The following is a 21,931-nucleotide window of genomic DNA, read 5'->3' on the forward strand; positions in this document are numbered from 1 at the left end:
CTTGGAAATAAAGATAAGTAAGACATGCTCCAGGGGAGGGAAGAAAAAAAGATGGTTTTCTAGGGAGAAGGGGCTATGTGGAGAAAGGTGATTGGGAACAAGTGTGCTTTAAAGCCCTAAGTCCCACAGGAAATTGAGTCTTCAGACCCTTAATCAACAGCTCCTCCTCTTCTAGGTGATAGGAGCTCTCTGTACCAGAAACTGGAGGAATCGAGTTTTCATGTAAGATGAAAAGTCAGTGCAGCATCCATCCTGGGTGCTTCAAAGCCTTGATTTGCATGCTAAATCTTGTATGTGTTTTACTACAAAAATATAGCCCAGACAACTAAAAGAGAAAAATAACTGGGATACAGGAAGGCCAGAATGTATGTTTCACAAAAAGATGGAAAAATGAATAAGTCATGGCTGGTCCACGTTAGGGTTGCCATTATCTGCCTAGGGGGTCACGCCTTCCCATCACAGGGTACAGTCATCACGGATGTCTTCTGCAGCACTGTGCCTTCTCTCAGCCACCTCCCCACCACCACCGCCCAAGGTAAACCTTGGGAAGTAGCATCTCTCTTCCAACTGGCTCCTGCCCAGTGTGGCCTCCCCTGCATCCTTGACCTTTATACAGGATCCTTACAGCGTACTCAGATCCTGTGTTCTCCAAGCCAAATCCAAAAGGTACTTCTTTTTGAAACTGAGATTAAAAAAAAATATTCAGAGTAATTTTAAAAGTATTCTAAGTATTGCATTTTGCCAAAGACAGGATACTGACCATGAAATGAGAATGTTAGTCACTCAGTCATGTCTGACTCTGCAGTCCCATGGACTTGTAGCCTCTGTCCATGGAATTCTCCAAGCAAGATTACTGGAGTGGGTAGTCAGTCCCTTCTCCAGGGGACCTTCCCAACCCAGGGATTGAACCCAGGTCTTCCACATTGCAGGCAGATTCTTTACCATCTGCGCCACCAAGGAAACCCACTAACCAAGAGGCAGGGCGAAAGAAATGAGCTTTGTTGCCACCTACTTTCAAAGTTGCCAGCACCCGTGCCTGCTGGAGTGGGTGCCTGAAAATGGCCAGGTGGCCATCTGCCTGGCCACGGTGTGGCTCCCCAGATAAGCATCTGACTATCTTCTGGTCCAGGGATGTCACATCCCTTCTTGGCTGGGTGGAGGTAGGATGGTCCCATGGGACAGATAAGAATTGCCCTTTGGCATTTGGGTGACTGTTTCTGTAGCAAGGTCTTCATGAACCCAGCTTTGCCAAATTTCTGCTAGGCTTCTCAGCGGGTTGGAATGAGATATATTGAACCACTCAGAAAAAAAAAAAAAAATGTTTAGCAGAAACTAATAAGAGTAAGAATAATAATAAAAAAGAATCAATATATTATTTTTACTTGAAAGCAAAGTGAAAATGGAGTAGAATTCCTCTTTAGTTTATGAACTTGTGATTCAGAAGAGATTTGTGTTTCTACTTTCATCTCTTCCTCATATGCAGGATGCCGATTTTAGGCCAATGTGGTTTGCCCAGGATTTGGATCGGAATCATTCTGACTCTGTTTGCGGGGATTGTGTTACTCAAGTGGGTCAAGTGTTCAGTTCTTCCCAGCACTGTGGTGACAATGACTGTTAGGACCCATTAGCAGCAATGATGCCACCAAACCTTCCATTGGTATATCACATTGGACTGTGAATTTCCTTTCTTAGGCAAGTGAGAGAATTGTCCCAGATAGAGTCACAGTCCTAGTTTCCCTAATTATTTATTAAATGTATGGTATGGCTCAGGATGCTAGAGCCTTGGTCTTAGAGGTCAGGAGGAGAACATTTCTGTGTGATTTTGGCTGATTCCTACATTTAAGATCTGAATCACCGAGTCAAGTAGATATTCACCACAAAAGCTCACTCCACTCCCTAAACTGCTCTATAGAAACTGGCAATGTAATTCCATATAGTCAAAGCTATGGTTTTTCCAGTAGTTATGTACAGATGTGACAGTTGGACCATATAGAAGGCTGAGCACTGAAGAATTGATGCTTTCCAACTATGGTGCTGGAGAAGATTCTTGAGAGTCCCTTGGACTGCAAGGAGATCAATCCAGTCAATCCTAAGGGAAATTAACCCTGAAGCTGAAGGCCCAATACTCTGGCCACTTGATGCAAAGAGCCAACTCATCGGAAAAGACCCTGATGCTGTAAAAGGTTAAAGGCCAAAGGAGAAGAGGGCAGCAGAGGATGAGATGTTTAGATAGCATTACCAGTTCAATGGACATGAATTTAAGTGAACTCTGGGAGATAGTGACAGATAGGGGAGCCTGGCATGGTGCAGCCTGTGGAGTTGCAAAGAGTCAGACACTGCTTAGTGATAGAAGCAGCCACGGAAACCCAATTGCTGGGCCACATAGGTAACTTTTTCGGCAAACAGATTTCTTGGCTCCACTCTGGGATTCTGATCCAAGAAACATGTGTCAGGGCTTAGAAATCTGAATGCTTCATATGCCCCCCAGTTCTTTCTGATGTATAACTCAATCTGAGACCCAGTGGCCAAATCAGAGGCAACAAATAGTACCAGCCCTCCAGATTTTTTTTTTTTTTTTTTTGCCTATTGAAGTGCCTATTATTTCAAAAGGAGTCAGCATGTGTGTTTGTGTACCAAATGTGGCTAATCCCATCAGTGATGAACAGGACTAAGTAGGGTCTTTCTAAGCTTATAATCTTAGATTAGTCAAATAATTCAGATCTGTCCTTATCACAGATCCTCACTATAAGAAATAGGTAATTCAGTCTAATCCCCCAAGTGAAGAATTTTTTTTTTTCCTCTATCAGATCACCATCTCTAATCTAACTTGACTACATCCATAGCTGTTATCCTCTATGGAGGAGCCCATCATAATATTGGAAAGTTCTCCCTTGTTGGAACCCTGGGTAACAGTTCTCTGAAACTGAAACAGCTCTCCAAAACCCTGAGTTTCAGAGATTTCTCTCATGACCTAATGAGGAATTGAGAGTTGGTTATGACCAGCTGAGATTTGTAATTGTTTGTTTTATTAATAAGACTGACTGTCCTACCGCTCCAGCTAAGTTTAACACCAACATTTTCTTTTATGTAAAGATTACCTAACACAAAGAGCAATCTTGGCACATTGCATTATTTTACCCTGTTTATACTGTGAAGACCAGAAAGAGCTGGGCAGATTTACACTGGAATGGTTTCAAATGGTTGGTGTATATTTCTGAACAAGATGTACAAATATTTTTAGGGATTTTAAAAATAATGTGTCATATTTTCTGTACTCTTCTTAGGAACAGTGTCAGTGAAGAAAAAGGATGGATTTTGACAATGTGATGTGTAGGGGGGGTTGTTTTTTTTTTCTTTTTGAGGCTGAAATATTAAAGCAAAATATACCAGTGGTGCAGAAAAGAGTGCATTTGTTACTGATCTATAAAAGAAGTACCTAGAGTGTTACTGTAAATACTATTCTATTAAAGGAGGTTTTGAATTTTCTACCTGTTGATTTGATAAATGGGTATCAGCATAATGTCTTAGAACTTTACCATATGTATACACATTTCTGGTTGGGGTTAGTAAAGCAGTCCAAAAAGCTGACAGTTTCAGAAGCACTTATGTCATTTGAAGGGTGAGGAAGGGGATATAAAAATGTTACTTGACCTGTTTGTATTAGCAATCAGTGGGTGTTTATTTCTATTCATTTCATGGGATTATTTTGTTGATTTAGAGCCAAGAGTTTCAGATTTATTAAAAAAAAAAAAAGGTCTTTCCCTTTTTTTTTTTTTTTTAGGCTTCTAATTTTTATTTTTTGAGACATAAAGGCTGTAGACTTGACAAATTTGAATAACCCTAAAACTGCATGGAGAAGAGATGGTCTTAAAACCACACGGCATGACTCTGTAGGCAACGTTAGAAGACTCTGGCATTCATTGTTGAATTTTGTGCACACGTTTTCTTTTCTTTTCTTCTTAATTTGCATGTCAAGAAAGTGGTTCCCTTTTTTTTTTTTTCTCCCTCGTTATTTCATTTTCTTCTCTGTGAAGACACTGTACATTTATTTTGATCTCATTTTCTTTCCGTTAGATTTCTTTTCTTCTGTAGTGACATTTAGAAAGGTATTTGGGGTATCATTCTTTGAATTCTTCAGGGGTGACAGCTAACGGGTGACAGAAAACAGAAATCTCGTTCACATTTGTCGCTTACTTATTGCACATTTTAGTACTCTTATAATTTCTCTAATTTGCATGTTACAGAACGGAAGCCAGGACAAGAAATAGAAATTAAAGCGAGAGAACGTTCCGCAGTGGTCGTTGACTGAAAATAATAATCTGCATGTTGTTTTCCCTTCTCCCTCCTGCATGTAGGGATTTGGTTTCGTAACTTTCGAAAATAGTGCCGATGCGGACAGGGCGAGGGAGAAATTACACGGCACCGTGGTAGAGGGCCGTAAAATCGAGGTGCATGTCCAAAATATTTTCCTTTTCATCTTTTTGATAAGTGTCTGCTTCACGCTCATTTGTTGTTTCAGGTGCATCATTGTGTCTTGTATGTGACCCTATTCCCTTCTCATTGTTTATATATATATATTTATATATAAAAAGGAAAACTGGCCTTACTTTTTTTTTTTTTTAATTTTCCTTTACTATGTTACTCTTATTACTGCTGAAAGGTGGATGGCAAAAGTGAGACAAAAGAAAGGTTAATCTGAAAGGTTTTTTTTTTTTTTTAATTCTTATTTTATTTTTCATGTCTTATAACCAATGGGTGCAGTAGATTCCAAGCAGTGGAGAGAGTGTTGCAAAACAAATTATAGAGTAGTTTTCTGTTTTTCTTTTCTTTTTCTTTTCTTTTTCTTTCCACTGCAGGGCTGATGAGGGATCCACAGTGGTGTGCAAATTAAACCAAATTGTGAAATGAATAGCATTTAAGAGAACAGTTGTTGGGGGAAAAAAAATGAGAGGTCTTTGTCATGAAACCTTTCATTTTTTTTTCTTTTTAAGAAGCCAGTTTCAATCTTTGTATTCTTTTGCTAACAACATGAATAACCAAACAGGATTTCCTGTTCAATATCTGGCCCTTCTTCATGGAAAAAAAAAACAAACGCTGAAATTCCTATACTCAGAATCTACTCTTTCTACCACTGGCTCTCCCTCAAAATGACCATAGGGTCGTATTTGTTAAAACTTAAAAAAAAAAAAATACCAGTTAAAAATGCTTTAGTCTTTGGAGTAAGATGTTGCATATTTTGCCTTTCATTTCCCCCCACCCTCGACGATAATCCTTAGGCCCCTCACCAAACTCTCAGTAACCATGGTAACTGTATACAAACCCATGCTGGCGATGGTGGTGAATGGTAAGTGGTGAAATCCATCTGCCGTTTCACGTATTTAGTGCTGATATATCTCTATACATATATATACCACGTGAATTTTTTTGACTTGTTGTATTAAGTTTTCTTGATGCTCTATTTTTTTGGATATTGGTACGCCTGTAACTGAGTGTACGTTCTAAGCTAGCCTGGGAGGCACTGACTGGATTGAGATATGACCAGTGCACATCTTACTCAGATTGTTAACTCCATATTGTGTTAAACAATGCACCCTCTCTTTTATCCTTTTGTTAGCTGTGACTTTAAAGCTTGAATGATTTTGTTAATTCTTGCGATGTAAAAGGCTCTTGTTCCAAGTGTTGAATGCTAGATGTTGCTTCCCCAATGGTTCTTCCCCCTTAAAGTGTTGCATACGGCTAAAACTTGTTTGTCCTTTTTTTGACATTTATGTTCCCTTGTACCTTGTCTCTCCCCTCTTCTCCTCCACTGCATGTTCCTTCATATGAACCTTATTTTATGTTAAAAAAAAATATTTATTGTTTCTGTGTTACCATGGAGTACACGCATGCTTTTCAATCTTCAATTATGCAGTTCCTTTTAATTTGCTTTTACTGTCTCCTTATTAAACTTTTAAATGATATGACATTGCTTTATTGAAATGATTTGTTAAGTTAAAACGGTTATGAAATAAATGTAATTATAAAAATGTATGATTTTGTTATGCACCTACTGCCTTTTATAAATTAAAATGCATTTTAGTTTTTGTTTTTTGTTTTTTAATAAGTAATCACAGTCATAATGCATGCAACTAATTGAGCTGTGGGCTGGCCCTGGAATATGTGCTGATTTGAGTTTTCTATGTACATAGGTAAATAATGCCACAGCACGTGTAATGACAAATAAAAAGACTGTCAACCCTTATACAAATGGTAAGTAGAGTTTGGCCTCTTACAAGAAAATGTCTCCACCTCAGAATCTATTAAGGAATTTAACTGGGGAATATGTGTCAACAAGCCATATTTGCCTCAGCATGGTTCCTATGTCTTTGCTGCTGACCTGCTACAGTTGACCACTTGAATCAGTAAATTAAATTTCATGACAAAGGCAAATTTAGTTTTCAAGTGAAGAGTGAATGTTCTTCTTTCATTCTCTCTGGAATAACTCCCATGTAGGGTGAGATGCATAGGAATTATTTGAGAATTACATGGGTGGTTTAATTTATTGTAATTAGAATGAGTTGATGGAGAATGGACATTTTGTTTGTTTCTCCCTTAATCATCACCTCCTCTCTGATCACTAATCATTCCCGGAAGTGGGACTACAGCATTTGGTTCTGGCTTTAAATCTTCTCTGGAGCTATTAGACTTCTGAAGTACCTTGGAGGGTCCCTCATGATGACTTCCACACTGAGAACAGAATGTATGAGTGTGTTACACACTTCTCTCTGGGTTACCAAGTGGCATTTGGGGCAAGGGAGGATGTTTACTGTGTATTGCAGACCCCTTCAGGACATTGCATTTCTGCCCTTGCTCAAGAGGAAAACATCTCAAAACATTTCATAATAAGGACTTACAAAATATGAAAAATTATTAAAATATTCACACATTTTGATGTTTTAATCCTCAGAAGAAATGTCTCTTAAGCTATATGGTGGGGGGGTGGGGTGGGAGAAGATGTCATATGCTAATCACATGCTTAATTGTACCAAAGTTAGAAAGAATGTAATGTAGTAAGTTAAAGTTAGAGTTTCTTGGGATACAATGCTCATTATAATGAGTAGGATGAAAACTACAAAGGGGCTCGTAATGAATGAAAAGTTTTAAAATAAAAGAAATTATATGTAAATAGCATGATTTGAATTAAGGTAGGCATTACCCCCCAAATGTTTATGGTTGAGTTGCATTGTGAGAATGGAAGGTGTTTTTCCTCTGTTTTATGGATTTTTTAAAAAATAACAATTTCATTACAATCCTAAGGAAAAAGTTATGGAATTTTTTATTTTAACATTTTAATTACACATGAAACATGAAAGTACAGACATTCAGAAAATGAAAAGAGAGAGAGGGAGAGAGAAAGGAAGGGAGGAAGGGAGGAAGACAAGGCTAAAATGTATTTTGAATGACGCCACTGCCCATGTTGGTTTCCCACCTATCCCCTAGGAAGGTGCCACTATTACGGATTATTATCTATATTTTATTTTATACGTTCTTGTGTACATGTGTAATAAGTATATATTTATAATACAGTGGCATGTGTATGATTTTTATATAAATGGTGTCATGGTATACACATCACTTCTGATTGACTTTTATAAATCAATATGGAGTTCTTTCAATGCAAATCCATACAGACTACATTCATTCCTTCTAGTGGTTACATAATATTCCATACAAAGGGTTTATTCCCACCTTACATACTGATTGACATTTTTTTTTCTGTTGTAAACAATACTACTATCATTTGGTAGTTTTGTTTTTGTTTTTCTTCTTTCTTAATTAATTTGTTTGTTCTGATATTTTAAAGGTGCACCGTTAAACAAAAATATCCCCTCAATGTGATAGAACTCTAAGGTGAAAAACTGAAAGAATTACTTATTCTGCTAACCCATTTTTTCAGCTTTCAACAACCTAAGACAAATCCTAAAATGGTATACAAAAATTCTGCAACAGGCTTTGAATGCCCAGTGCTGACGTGAAGCAAACCTCTGATTTAATGGGTCATGGAGTCTTTCTACTTGGGTAAAAATGATAGCTCTGCAACTTGCCAGAGTTAGTACCCAATGGCACCAATCTGACTGTGGGGCATTTTCTTTAATTATGAAGTAGCAATTGTGTGTGTGTGTGTTTGCACCACACATGCTTAGGCATAGGCGTTCATGTATGCTGCTGATGTGAGAAAATAAGGCAAAGGAAGCCAAATATTCCTTAAGCCATATGTAGGCATATTTATTTTAAAGAGAGGGTTACTGATCAATGTCATACCCAGTGGCTGAAAACTGGACCTGTGGTGCTTGGAGACACAGTTCAAGCCACAGTGAATAGTCAACATTTCTTGAATACTGACTGTATGGCATTATGTTAAACATTTTAAATGCAGTGGGTCCACATAGTGTCTTATAAAGAAGACATAGTTATTCCTGTGGTAAAGAGGTAAAATTTGAGGCTAGTGGAGATGAAGTAATTAGTGACATCTGTTCCTTTTATTATGACATAACAAAATCCTATGGCCATGCCGGGTATGAAGAGTCCATCACTTTCACCTGTCATTTTGCAGGACTGCACTCAGGCAACCAGCTTCAAGAACAAAAAGATTATTCATTGTGCAGCCCCAAACTCCTGCCACCTTGGCAAGTGCTTGTTTGCTCAGTCAGGCCCGACTCTTTGCCCCCTCATGAACTGTAGCACTCCCCAGGCTCCTCTGTCCAGGGAATTCTCCAAGCAAGAATACTGGAGTAGGTTGCCATTTCCTACTCCAGGGGATCTTCCCAACCCAGAGATCAAACCCATTTCTCCTTTGTCTCCTGCATTGGCAGGTGGATTCTTTACCACTGTGCCACCTGGGAAGTCCATGTGTTGGCATAAGTATCTCTTATCCCATTACAGGGGACCCTGCATTCTTAGTTTCTGGAAATAAATCACGTGGGTCTCTCACCTGTATACCTGAAAGGGGATACTCAGGGGGTTATCCTGTTACATAGACTGTGTATGTTACCTAACTGGGAAAGGATAGTCATAGTAGAATTGACTTTAAAAAAAAGAAAAAGAAAATTCTAACTCTATAAAGACAGTTGGTTTCGTAGAGGAGATCATGAAGAATTTTACTACTCAAGTAAAGGATTCTCAAAACTTTATCAATCTTTAATTCATGAGTACCATCAGTACAAATAAAATTTCCCATAAAATGCAATACAACATTCTGGAAACATAGGGGCCCTCTTAGATCCTTGGACTTCCCTGGTGGCTCAGACAGTAAAAGCATCTGCCTACAATGCGAGAGACCCAGGTTCGATCCTTGGGTTGGGAAGATCCCCTGGAGAAGGAAATGGCAGCCCACTCCAGTATTCTTGCCTGGAAAATCCCATGGACAGAGGAGCCTGACAGGCTGCAGTCCATGGGGTCGCAAAGAGTCAGACACGACTGAGTGACTTCACTTTCACTTTCACTTTTCATTTTCACTTAGATCCTTAACAAGCATGACTGTGTTAATAGAAAATTTTATCATCACACAAAAAAGAAAGAAACAAGAAAGTGGTAGCTGTGTGAGATGATGGATATGTTGATTAGCTTGATTATGGCAAAAATTTTACAATGTGTATGTATAGCAAATCCACAAATGGTACATTTCCAATATAGACACCAATTATACCTCAGTAAAGTTGGAGGGAAAAATAAAAAAGTGAGGATCAATGAAGCCACGTGGAAATGAGAAAATTAAGTGATTTGAGGGATTCATTCATTAGGTACCTCATTCATCCTCACAAACCGTCAAACTCAGGCTTCAGCAAAATTATGGATTTACTCAAGTCATCGAATTTTGAGGTCATCTTCAAATGGAAAAGAATCTAACTATCAGTGCCATCATCACATTTCATGCATTCCTTTCGGATATCAGTCAATCATCCAACAAAGTGTTAAGCAGCTGCAAATTTCCAGTGATGAGTAAGGCAGGATCCTAAACGTGGTAAGACACATAGCTAGGACTCTCTGCTCTAGAGGAGTTAATAATACTGTGGAGGAGGCAAATTCCCTTTCCCAGGACCTTTGAGCTTGCCTCTAAAAGACTGTGGAATGACTTAGAAGAGTCTGGAAAACCCTCCCAATCTGAAAGCTCCATCAAGAGAGAGTTGAGTGGGCTACTTCCATATTACTGGTTTTTCCTGAGGTCATCAAGCCTCAGAGAAGAGTTAGGGTTTACTGTGCTCATTGGAGATCAAATATTTGCTTTGTAAAATAAGTGGAGAATCATAATCCCAGGAATTTCTTCAATGTTGGAGAAGTGTGAATGTTGGATGTAGCTCTTTTATTTTCTCAGCATTCACAAGAAGGGTGAAAACTGAACAAAAAGATCCGAAACTATATAGAGGTGGATTTTATATCACCTCTGTTTTTTAGGGACTGTTGACCTGCAGCGCAGCTGTTGAAACGTTCTGCATAAGAGCTTTCTCAAGTGGGACCTGTAGATATAATGGGACCTACTATATAGGATGTTCGTGATTATTATGGGAGATAAAGCTTCCTTGGTGGCTCAACAGTAAAGAATCCACCTGTCTCCATAGGAGACGGGAAGAGATTCGGGTTCAATCCTTGGGGTGGGGAAGATCCCCTGAAGGAGGAAATGGCAACCCACTCCAGTGTTCTTGCCTGGAAAATTCGATGGACAGAGGAGACGAGCAGGCTACAGTCCATGGGGTCACAAAGAGTCAGACACAACTGAGTGATGGAGCACGCACGAATGCTCACAAGCACACACGCACACACACACACACAGGAGATGAAATACTCAACACAGTGGCAGGCACAAAGTGCCCTAAAAATGTAATGTCATGATAATCTCAATAATAAATAGCCATCTTGTTCCATTTCTTGCTATGATAGTAAGCAGATAGATATACTAGTTTAAGGATCAAATATTCGGATGCCAACAGAGGCTGGCCAGGTAAAATAAACAGAGAAGGTCTGAGAAATTTGCAGCCTTTTTGACTCTCTTTCATTTTCATACTGAGCAAAGCAAAATAGTTCTCTTCTAGGAGGTAAAAACGAGAGAAGACAATGGCAGCCCACTCCAGTGTTCTTGCCTGGAGAATCCCAGGGATGGCAGAGCCTGGTGGGCTGCTGTCTATGAGGTCGCACAGAGTCAGACACGACTGAAGCGACTTAGCAGCAGCAGCAGCAGAAGGAAAAAATAGCACAGGGTAACCATAAAAGATCGCTGATTTTTGGCCCCCAAGCCAAGCATGTAACAGGGAACAAACTGGGGGCTTAAGAGGGTTGTCCCTGGTCACCCCAGCAAGTTGTTCTGTAGGGAATTCCTAAAGGTGCCATTTCTGCTCATATTTGAAGAGAAGCAGAAATCTTGTATCATAGATGAAATTTAAATGTTGACAATAAACATGTATTTCAAAAAAAGAAAAAGTTACTGAGTGAACCGGATGCAATGTGCAAATGACTTTTCATTTTGGGCATTGCCTTCTGCAGCATTTCAAATACCAGATTCCTGGCATCTGCAGTACACGTCTTTAGAAAGCCTCGGGACAGTTTTGGAAACCCCTGTCGGGCATTTAAGGGTGCTTCCTTGAATGTGTTTTCCTTGAAATTCAACTCAGCAAAGCCTTGGAGAAGACATATGTTGATTTGTTTATGTGCACATTCAGACCTGTCTTTTAACACCCAATATAGCTATAGCCGAAGAATTGATGCTTTTGAACTGTGGTGTTGGAGAAGACTCTTGAGAGTCCCTTGGACTGCAAGGCGATCCAACCAGTCCATTCTGAAGATCAGCCCTGGGATTTCTTTGGAAGGAATGATGCTAAAGCTGAAACTCCAGTACTTTGGCCACCTCATGGGAAGAGTTGACTCACTGGAAAAGACCCTGATGCTGGGAGGGATTGGGGGCAGGAGGAGAAGGGGACAACCAAGGATGAGATGGCTGGATGGCATCACGGACTCGATGGATGTGAGTCTGAGTGAACTCCGGGAGATGGTGATGGACAGGGAGGCCTGGCGTGCTGCGATTCATGGGGTTGCAAAGAGTCGGGCATGACTGAGTGACTGAACTGAACTGAACTGAACAGCCATAGTTAACAGTAAGGACCTCAGCCAGTGTTTTCTACAGAAGGCTGGCAGATGACCTTTAAGAACCTGAATTTAAGGAGGGGAGCACTGATTTGGAGGCAGCCCCTTGAAGCCGGGCTGCAGAGGGGTCCCTCTAAACAGCTCTTATGTCTGATGTGGAGTGAGACCCCCATGTGTCTGGTGTCTGCTCCATTGCCTTCTTGTATGGGGGCTCTGGGAGGCTGGGAGCCATGGGCTTTTATCAGCAATTCTCCCTTTGCTGTAAGCCTCATTGTTCGGTTTAATGTCCTTGATCAAAATCTCTGAATTCGCGAGGCCTGGGGACAAACACAAACTGCTTTAGAAATTAAAACTGGGATCATTTTGTCCATCTTCCTGACAGTGCAGGCTCCTGTCTCCAGCAGGGTGATCCCAAGGGTCCCTTCCAGGTACTAGAAGGAGTGGAAGGGACTAGGAGACCATTTGCATGTGATTTGCATGTATTTACATAAGCCTGCAAGAGCCCTGTTAAGTCTGAGCAGAGGTGATTTTCAAGAGCTGGATTCTTATTGCCTTTCCCTTGAAGATAGTCACCCTAATGATTCCCCCGCTTTTTTGTAGATGTGTATAAGGAAACAGGTCATCGATGGTTGGAAGGAGAGCATAGCCAAAAAGGAATGAGTCCATTAGAAAAAAGCTCTTTATTCTTTCAGTTCCTTTAGAGCAAAACTAAGTAAATATTTATGGAACCAAACACACAGTTTTATATGTTGGGAATTCACCTCAGACAGCAGTCAGTCCCACTCGCTTTACCATCAATTTTAATGAGGGAGGGTGGTTATAGAAACAATTAAGAGCAAGTGAAGAAAGAAAAAAGAGAAATCTAGGCAGTGTTAACTGCTTTGCAAAAAACAAAGCTGGGAATTGCATCAGGGAACAGCCTGAAGAGTGGAGAAGGGAGAGACATTAGGCAGCCTGCCCTGGAGAAGATGTTGTTGTTCAGTTGCTCAGTTGAGTCTGACTCTTTGCAACCCATGGACTGCAGCATGCCAGGCTTCCCTGTCCTTCGTTGTCTTCCAGAGTTTGCACAAACTCGTCCATTGAGTCAGTGATGCCGTCCAATCATTTCATCCTCTGTCACACCCTTCTCCTTTTGCCTTCAGTTTTTCCCAGCATCAGGGTCTTCTCCAATGAGTCAGCTCTTCGCATCAAGTAGTCAAAGTATTGGAGCTTCAGCTACAGCATCAGTCCTTCCAATGAATATCCAGGCTTGATTTCCTTTAGGATTGACTGGTCTGATCTTGCAGTCCAAGGGACTCTCAAGAGTTCTCTAGCACCACATTTCGAAGGCATCAGTTCTTCGGTGCTCAGCCTTCTTTATGGTCCAACTCTCACATGTGTACATGACTGCTGGAAAAACCATAGCTTTGACTAGATGGAACTTTTTTGGCAAAGGGAGGCCTTTGCTTTTTTATGTTGTCTGGGTTTGTCATAGCTGGTAAACTTTGAGGACTGGACAGATTTGTCCAAGCAGAGCAAGTAGTGGGCACAATTCAGAATGCTCTAGATTGATCTAGAAGGATCTTTAGTTCTTTTGAAAAGATTTAAAAGGCCAGTATTACCATGGATTGGAGGGAGAGGAACAGTGTTACCAAATAAATGGACTTGGGTTAGATTGTGTGGACTTGTTTGTTGCCATGTACTTAAGACGTAGAAATGTCTAGGCTAGCATGACGGCATTGGTAAGAGAGGGATGTAGAGAGAGCAGAAGTACCTTTTCAAAGTCTAACCTGTAGGATTTTTTAATGGATGGTACAGGATATGTGAGGATTAAGGGAGTATCAAGGCATTATTGATCAAGAATTTTGTTTTGAGGAGCAAAGCAGATGGCGATGCCATTTGCTGAAGGGGGATATCTTGGTGAGAAATCCACTTCAGAGGGAGGAGGGAAATGAGAAGTTAGGTTTCCATGCCTGAGATGTGGTTCAGAAATACCTTTGTTTCTCCTCCAGTGAGTGTATAGTAGCCTTGTATAAGAGACAGGACCAGTGATGGGAAGAAGGGAAAACCCTCTTCTGATGTTCCCAGGGCTCCCTGTGCAGTCTCATTGGATTTCGCTGCTCACAGATCCTAGTTGGCTTCTTGTAGAGACCTAATCATTTATCTCTCTCAATTAATGCTTGTGACTGTGAGATGGCGTGGATTTCCTGAGGAGGGAGAGTATTGTTTTTTTTCTTTTATGTTTATATTTGTTGAAAGTTTTCTGTTGGGAGACTTAGTAAACCAGTAGATCATTTGTAGATAGATAATGCCATGAAGCTGCGTGCCTAAGAAGACATCAGGTCAGCTTTGATAAGAGTTGATAGGTTGACTGATCAATCAAAGATAATAGAAATGATACAGATGGATGGATGAATGGATGGACAGACAGACAGATGATAGATAGATGCATTCCATCAGTGTCCGGCATGAATGAAATTGCAGCTCACCCTCCATCTCCTATTGCTGATGATCCTTCAGTTCTACCATCTCCCACCTCCTCTCCCTTCTCTTCTTGCCTGTTCCTTTGATGCCAGCCCCTGGATGCCAGCCATTATACTACTGTCCTTTTCAAGGTATTGTTACAAGGTGTGAGACTAAAAATGTCTTCTTTATTTTTTGTTTTTATGTGTTATTTGTGTGCAAAGTATTGTAAACCTATATAGCCTGTTGTTTCAGTTGGGTATGTAAGCTAACTTTGTTGGACTTACAAACAAACTGGACTTATGCACATGCTCTCAGAATGGAACTTGTTCATATGTAGGGGACTTACTCTATCTGTCTTCCTCAGTGGCTACAGTCCGTGGGGTCACAAAGAGTCAGACATGATTGAGCACGCACACACACACACACACACACACTTCCTTAGTGACTCAGTAGGTTGTGGCTACCTCTCAGCTGTTCTTATAGGTTCATCACTTGTACCAGGCAATGGGATGGCACACCTCTCCCTTCCAGAAAAAGCCCCAAGAGTACTTGTCAGAAATACCTTCTCTCACATCACAACTCTCACCATTGCTTTTTCTCAGGAGCATTTAGTAAAGGACCTCTGGTGTTTCAGCCCAAGGACACAGGGTTTCCCATACCTGTCCTTCTCTGTCTTTCAGCAGTTCTATAACAGATGCTTTCACACACACACACACAGAATACCAGAGGAACAGGAATTAATCACCAAACCCTGAAGTATGATCATTTTTTGAGCTGGGATGGACTGTAGCCTGCCAGGCTCCTCTGTCCATGGCATTTTCCCTGGCAAGAACACTGGAGCGGGCTGCCATTCCCTTCTCCAGGGGATCTTCCCGACCCAGGGCCTGACCCTGTGCCATCTGCATTGCAGGTGGATTCTTTAGCACTGAGCCACCAGGGAAGCCCATAGATTGTTCCCTAAATAGTGTGCAATGGGTGTGTAGTGCAGATAGCTTCCTGATTTGCAGATAATCTTGTTTGCTATTTTCTTAAGTAGAAGTTTCTAAAGGGCCAGGATTTATTTTACAGAAAATGCACCATGCAGAACATTTGGAAAATTACAAAATTCTGTTAATCCTATATATAGGTTATTTGAAAGTTCTCTTAGATATCATGCATTGACTAAGAATTTGTATAGTTCTTGACTGATTTGAAATGTATTCCACACAATCTATAGTGAATAAATGTCATTTTATTGGGGTTTTAGAAAGCACTTTGGAATTCTATAGGGTCTCTGGGTCACAATTAGGAAGGACAGTTATTAGAATATAGACACTTGCTCCTTGGAAGAAAAGTTATGACCAACCTAGACAGCATATTAAAAAGCAGAGACATTACTTTGCCAACAAAGGTCCGTCTAGTCAAAGCTATGGTTTTTCCAGTGGTCATGTATGGATGTGAGAGTCAGACTGTGAAGAAAGCTGAGCACGGAAGAATTGATGCTTTTGAATTGTGGTGTTGGAGAAGACTCTTGAGAGTCCCTTGGACTGCAAGGAGATCCAACCAGTCCATCCTAAAGGCAATCATTGGAAGGACTGATGCTGAAGCTAAAACTCCAGTCCTTTGGCCACCTGATGCAAAGAGCTGACTCTTTTTTAAGACCCTGATGCTGGGAAAGATTGAAGGCAGGAGGAGAAGGGGACAACAGAGGATGAGATGGTTGAATGGCATCACTGACTCAATGGATGTGAGTTTGAGTAAACTCGGGGGGTTGGCAATGGACAGGGAGGCCTGGCATGCTGCAGTCCATAGGGTCACAAAGAGTCAGACATGACTGAGCTACTGAACTAAACTGAACTGAAGAATGTTTCTAAAAGAATTCCGTTTTATGTGAGCTTCCAAACTTTTGCAAACTTAATACAAAGAGATGTGATGGATTATCTAGCAGCAATACATGAAAGAAGAACAGAATATTTAAGTGATTATAGAGGCTCTAGAAAATATGGATATGGGGCAGAATCAATTACCATATCCTTTTCAAAAGTTTCACCTGTAGCTGGTCAGTAGTTTCCATGCTATTAACGTGTGCAGGCAGAAAATCAAAGAAGGCCATAGATCCATTAAAAAATAATATGCCAACCCATTTGACTTGTGGTTAACTTGCAATGATATGAGTTGTTGCCTCAAATGTGATAACATTTTTGTGTATTTGTTTTAAGGCTGGAAATTGAATCCAGTTGTGGGTGCAGTGTACAGTCCTGAATTCTATGCAGGTAAAGAGTTTCTCTTTGCATGATGTTTTCTTTGTCTTTGCTAAATGTGCTTTGCCTGCCCATAAAGAGTAGGTTTCATCAAATAATCTGAACCAATAAATTCCTATCCTCCCAAGTTCTGAATGATTTTTTTTAAGGCAAAACCAAAAGTGTTCAAAAAAATCTTAAAAAATATAAAGGGGAATCATGTAAGTTACATTATGATATAAGTATGGGGCCACAGCCTCTTGTGACGTGTCTAATAGATTTTGCCTCAAAAAAAGCATTGAGATTTTGTTCAAGAGCCTTTGAACAAATGGACGGCTGTTCATGCAGGTTTTCTTTCAATGTGCCTGGATATGTGTTTTACCCATACCTTTCCATTTGGAGTTGCATTTTTTTTTCCCTTGGCAAAGCAGAGAATTGGATTAATTATTCCAATCACGTGGCAGTGAGCTGGAATTGCGAAGAGAATTATTTAGAAAACTAGGAAAGTTAAGTTCTCCTTCTTTCTCCATTAATCAATGTTCCGTAGTGGTTCCCTTTCTCTCTGCTTTGCCTTCAAGGGTCTATATCTTTCTCCTCATCCCTTGCCACCCACCAACTACCACTCAGATCCTCTGTCCCAGAAAACTTGGTCATCAAATTTGGGGAGAGAGTAACCTGGAAGCAACAGCAGCTGAGACTGGTTTTTTATTTTTTTGCTCGGCTTTGCCTGTTAACTTCTACCAGTTATTTTTCCTGCTCATGAGCAAAGCTGCATTGAACATGTGGGATGTTCAACCTAATCAACCTTAGTAGATTTGCCATGTAGAGGTTGAGAAGAAGTCTTGCTTCAATGTGGCCCTTGTTTTTTAATAAGGAGAAATCAATGACCCATTGGTCTATATCCACTCTTTTGTAATCTCTTGATGGTAAGCCACTCCCCTTGCTTTCTCTCTTCTGCAATGCTCTAAATCAGTCATTTTCCTGAAAGTCAACACTGACCTTAGTGGATGACAAAGGAGTATAGGAAACTTCAATAGCTGCTCTAGCACAAAAACCAACTTGATTGTAAAAGATGGTAAATCTGGAAAGGCCCGACATGATAGCTGAGTTCCAGATTTTAAACAGTGTTTGGAGTTGTTCTTCATGTGTGAATTTTATTACAAGCCTGGGATACACCAAGGGACTCTAATAGTGAAATAGTTGTGCTGACTTTTATAGGAGGGAGCGGGAGGGACCTAGCTTTGAGACTTTCCATGATTCTGTGGTGGGATCCGCTTCCCAAGAGGACACATAGCGGAGTGAGGAACATGGATGTTACTCTCAGGCACCCTGGGATGGAATCCTGGTTTCTCTGCTTACCAGATGTGTGACTCTAGGCAAGTTGCTTGACCTCTCTGTGCCTCAGCGTCTTCATCTGGTGGTAGTAACAAACTCACAATAAGAATTACATGGGTTGATATATGAAGAGTATTGGTGCATAACCGGCACCATATAAATGTTGGGGAAATACAGATAAATCGGTTAATGCCCCACCTCTCTGGCATAAGGGAAAAGTTAACAGAGAGCTGATTCTGCTGAATTCTGGGTGACCCACTAGACTAAAAGATTCTCTTCTCAATGTGAGAGAGGCCTAGTGCTTCAGGGCTTAGGGTATCCAATCCAGGGGGCACAGATATTTCTGAGGTTGTCCAAAGCTCCAAAGAAATGAAATCTCCTGAAAGGGCAAGGAGGAAGTTGGAAAGCAGCCTCTGTGTATTTGCAGGTGGTGCCCGGTGAGATGGAGTTGCTAGAATAGAAAGGTGGCAAATTTTCTCTGTGTGTGTGCCAATGTGTATGTCTTCTCCCCCAAAATAATGAGATCAAGAACAGGAAGCTTGACACTGTCCTATGAGGAGGTAGAGTATGAATGTGTGAGTTGAATCAGAGAGAAGAAAGTGCATTTTTTCAGCCCCATGCAATATAATTACTGTTCACCTTTGGCTCATGCAACCAGGAAAACACCAATATCTCCCGTACAAGTGATTTCAAACCTCTTTGCATGTATGTGAGTGTTTAAGAGGTTGTTAATTCAGAAGAAACCATCCAGAATGACTTACACATATAAGAATAATTGAATCTGTATAACTCTTAGAGTGTTAGAGCAACCATTGAAATGAGCCCTGGGCCCAGCCTCAAAAGTCAGGTCATTGGACTCCAGGGAAAGAATCAGTTATTATAAGGGTTACTATTGACTGAGTATTTTTTGATCAGGCACTGTTTTAAGCACTTTACCTACATTAATGTATTTGAATCCTCACAGCAGTTTCCCAAATGTGGAAACTAAAGTCCAAAGGGTTTGCATCACGAGATTAAGATTTCACAGCTGGTAAGAAGCCGGCTAGAAATGAAGTTAAAAGCCTGTGTTCTTTGCAACCAGCTTATTCTGCTTTCTTTTTTATGAATGTTACAAGTCATCATTCTTACTGAGCTTGCCTTCTGATAGTAGATCGCATTACTACTCTGTCCAAATAAGTCAAATTAAAGAGAGAAATGAAGTGATCATTTTGGATTATTCCAACCACCATGCATGCTGCTTGTGATCAGTTGCTCAGTTGTGTCCAGCTGTTTGCAACCCCATGGACTGTAGCCCGCCAGGCTCTTCTGTCCATGGAATTCTCCAGGCAACAATACTGGAGTGGGTTGCCATTTCCTCCTCCAGGGACTCCACCATCATATTTAGATGTATTAACTGGTTGTGTCAGGGGAAGTTTTCAGGAGCCTGGACAACTGGATAATTACTTCTATGGGCTGCTCCAGTAAACTTGAATCTAAAAATAAAAGTGGTGGTGGGGGGGAGGACAGATAAGTCAATGTTCCTTGAGAAATCTGAGTATTTGTGTTTGATGTGGCCGGTATCTGGGCCGTCCTTCATAACCAGAGGCTGTCTCTTTTTGCCTGTATGTTTGTCTGTGTAAGTAGACTGTGCGTGTGTGCATGCATGGGTGCTCAGTCGTGTCTGACTATTTGTGACCCCGTGGACTGTAGCCCACCAGGCTCCTCTGTCCATGGGATTCTCCAGGCAAGAATACTAGAGTGGGTTGCCGGAGTTCATGATATTCAGAAATCTGGGAAAATGTTGCCGCAAACTCAACACTCCCGAACAATTTTTTTGAAATACTTGAAGACCCATAAACCCTGAGAATCCTGCTAGCTTCCATTTGAAATTTCAGACACCTGTGTGTGTGGAATGCAAAGATGCAAAACAGAGCCGTAGAACGTATTCATTTCCATAACCAGGTATAATGCCTTATGTTATCCATTTAAATATCCATGACTAAGAATCTAGGGGGCATTCGAAATTTCCCCAACTATAAAAATAGTCAGGATTTATCTTGGAATTTTGAATGTGCCCCAGAGCTGAAATGAAGACCATGTCATTGATTTGCTGTGGGTATTTCACAGGTCAGCACTGTATCTACCTGAGATAGAGAACCAGCCTTATTTTATTAGTCATTTCTATATAAAAGATTTTTGCATTAATGACAAAGATCACCATATCCCCATAGTATAATCATTGATTTTCTGAAGCTTATACAGAATTAACAACCCAGCCTCCAATTGTCTCCCAGAATGGGGCAGGAAAAGTCCACATATTTTGTAAATTAAAATCAATATTTTCAATTTCTCCTTAAGGTAATTTTCCTAATTTAGTGGACTTTCCCCTAACATTTATTTTCTCTTTAATTATAAAATGGCAGGTTATTGATTTTCGTCTATACCCTCTTGACGCCCTGAGTGCATTCTTATTGCTAATGCACGGTGGGGATGGGGAGAACAGTTACACCCCTTAATGAGGATCTTTAATTACTAGCTGAACAGTATTAATTTGCTTTGATAAATTATGACACACACTCTCCCTCGAACACACGTTCCAGGGGAACCATTTAGAAACCTGTTATGAAAGGTCTTTCACTGGGGGTGGTTTTTCTGAACTCTCATCAAGTTATGCCTGTAAGGACTCTTTTAAATGCTTATCCAGTACCAGTCTCCAGAAGCAGATATACCTAAATCAGCATATTCTATGAACGTATATAAATCTCCTCCAAAGACAAGTGGGTGTTTTTCTATAAAACTAAGCAGCAGCATTGATGATTTTTTTTCTAAGCCTAATGATCTTCAGACTCCTTGAGGCGTATTCTCATGACAAATGATTGATAAGTCAATAGAAAAAAAAAAAAAAAAGCCCAGGTGAGTTTCAAAGACTCCAGTCAGCTTCTATGAGCATCCCATTTTAGAGTCAAAATAAAATTGAAGGTACTAAATAGAAGTAGAATATCTGCAAATATCTGTTGCCAGTGTGCTCATGCTAAGTCATTTCAGTCCTGTCTGGCTGTATGAAACCCTAGGGATGTAGCCCTCAGGCTCCTCTGTCCATGGGATTCTCCAGGCAAGAATACTGGAGTGGGTTGCCATGCCCTCCTCCAGGGGATCTACCTGACTCGGGGATCAAACCTGAGTCTCACAAATTGACAGGTAGGTTCTTTACCATTAGCACCACCTGAGAAGCCCATTGCCAATAACATTTCTCAAGTTACTTAGTGTAATTAGAAATAAGATTTTTAAGAGAACTCAACAGGGATCTCAACACTGAGGGAAAGACCTCAACACTTTGCCTGTCATTGTGACAAGAGATTTTTTTTTAATTATATCCTTAAGGGATAATCATGATATCAAGCCAACAAAGCTGTTGATGGAAAGCACTTTTAATCTTCACACATAAGTGAAACAAAATAAAAATAAATAACAGAAGGCTATACACAGTTGTCGACACAGTGCTGACAAATGGCAAATTCATCCATTTCTTAGTTGCTGGTAAGATGGCTACAGAGCTCACACGCACTGTTTATCATATCTGCCAACTCATTTCTGTGATTAAATATTCCATCAGTGGGGCTATAAGGCAGCAGAGCTTACCAAGATTCATAAGGTGCACCACTTGAACATGCATAACTGACTTCCGTGGATGGGGAGCACCCCGCCTGCAGAGGAAAATTGGAACAGAGTTAAATTACTCCACAAGTCGTGATCAATGGAGAAAGGAAAAGACCTTCCAATGCACTGCAGATCTAAGATAGGGTTAGGCTTTGATGACTGGAAACACACAAAATCAAAAGGAG

The 21,931-nt window shown here is 40.5% G+C and overlaps 1 protein-coding gene across 19 annotated transcripts in view; it reads left to right on the plus strand.

Annotated features, from left to right (window-relative positions):
- RBFOX1 (RNA binding fox-1 homolog 1) overlaps positions 1 to 21,931 on the plus strand; it is a 1,681,944-nt gene that overhangs the window by 1,554,580 nt on the left and 105,433 nt on the right. For all 19 annotated transcript variants that reach the window (XM_040256528.1, XM_040256446.1, XM_040256394.1 and 16 more), the window contains 3 exons: positions 4,356 to 4,448; positions 6,189 to 6,249; positions 16,755 to 16,808. In XM_040256528.1, coding sequence (XP_040112462.1) covers positions 4,356 to 4,448; positions 6,189 to 6,249; positions 16,755 to 16,808 — 208 coding nt within the window. The remainder of the gene's footprint in view (positions 1 to 4,355; positions 4,449 to 6,188; positions 6,250 to 16,754; positions 16,809 to 21,931) is intronic.

Source organism: Oryx dammah, unplaced genomic scaffold, assembly GCF_014754425.2.
Source record: "Oryx dammah isolate SB20612 unplaced genomic scaffold, SCBI_Odam_1.1 HiC_scaffold_2, whole genome shotgun sequence".
Taxonomy (NCBI): Eukaryota; Metazoa; Chordata; class Mammalia; order Artiodactyla; family Bovidae; genus Oryx; species Oryx dammah.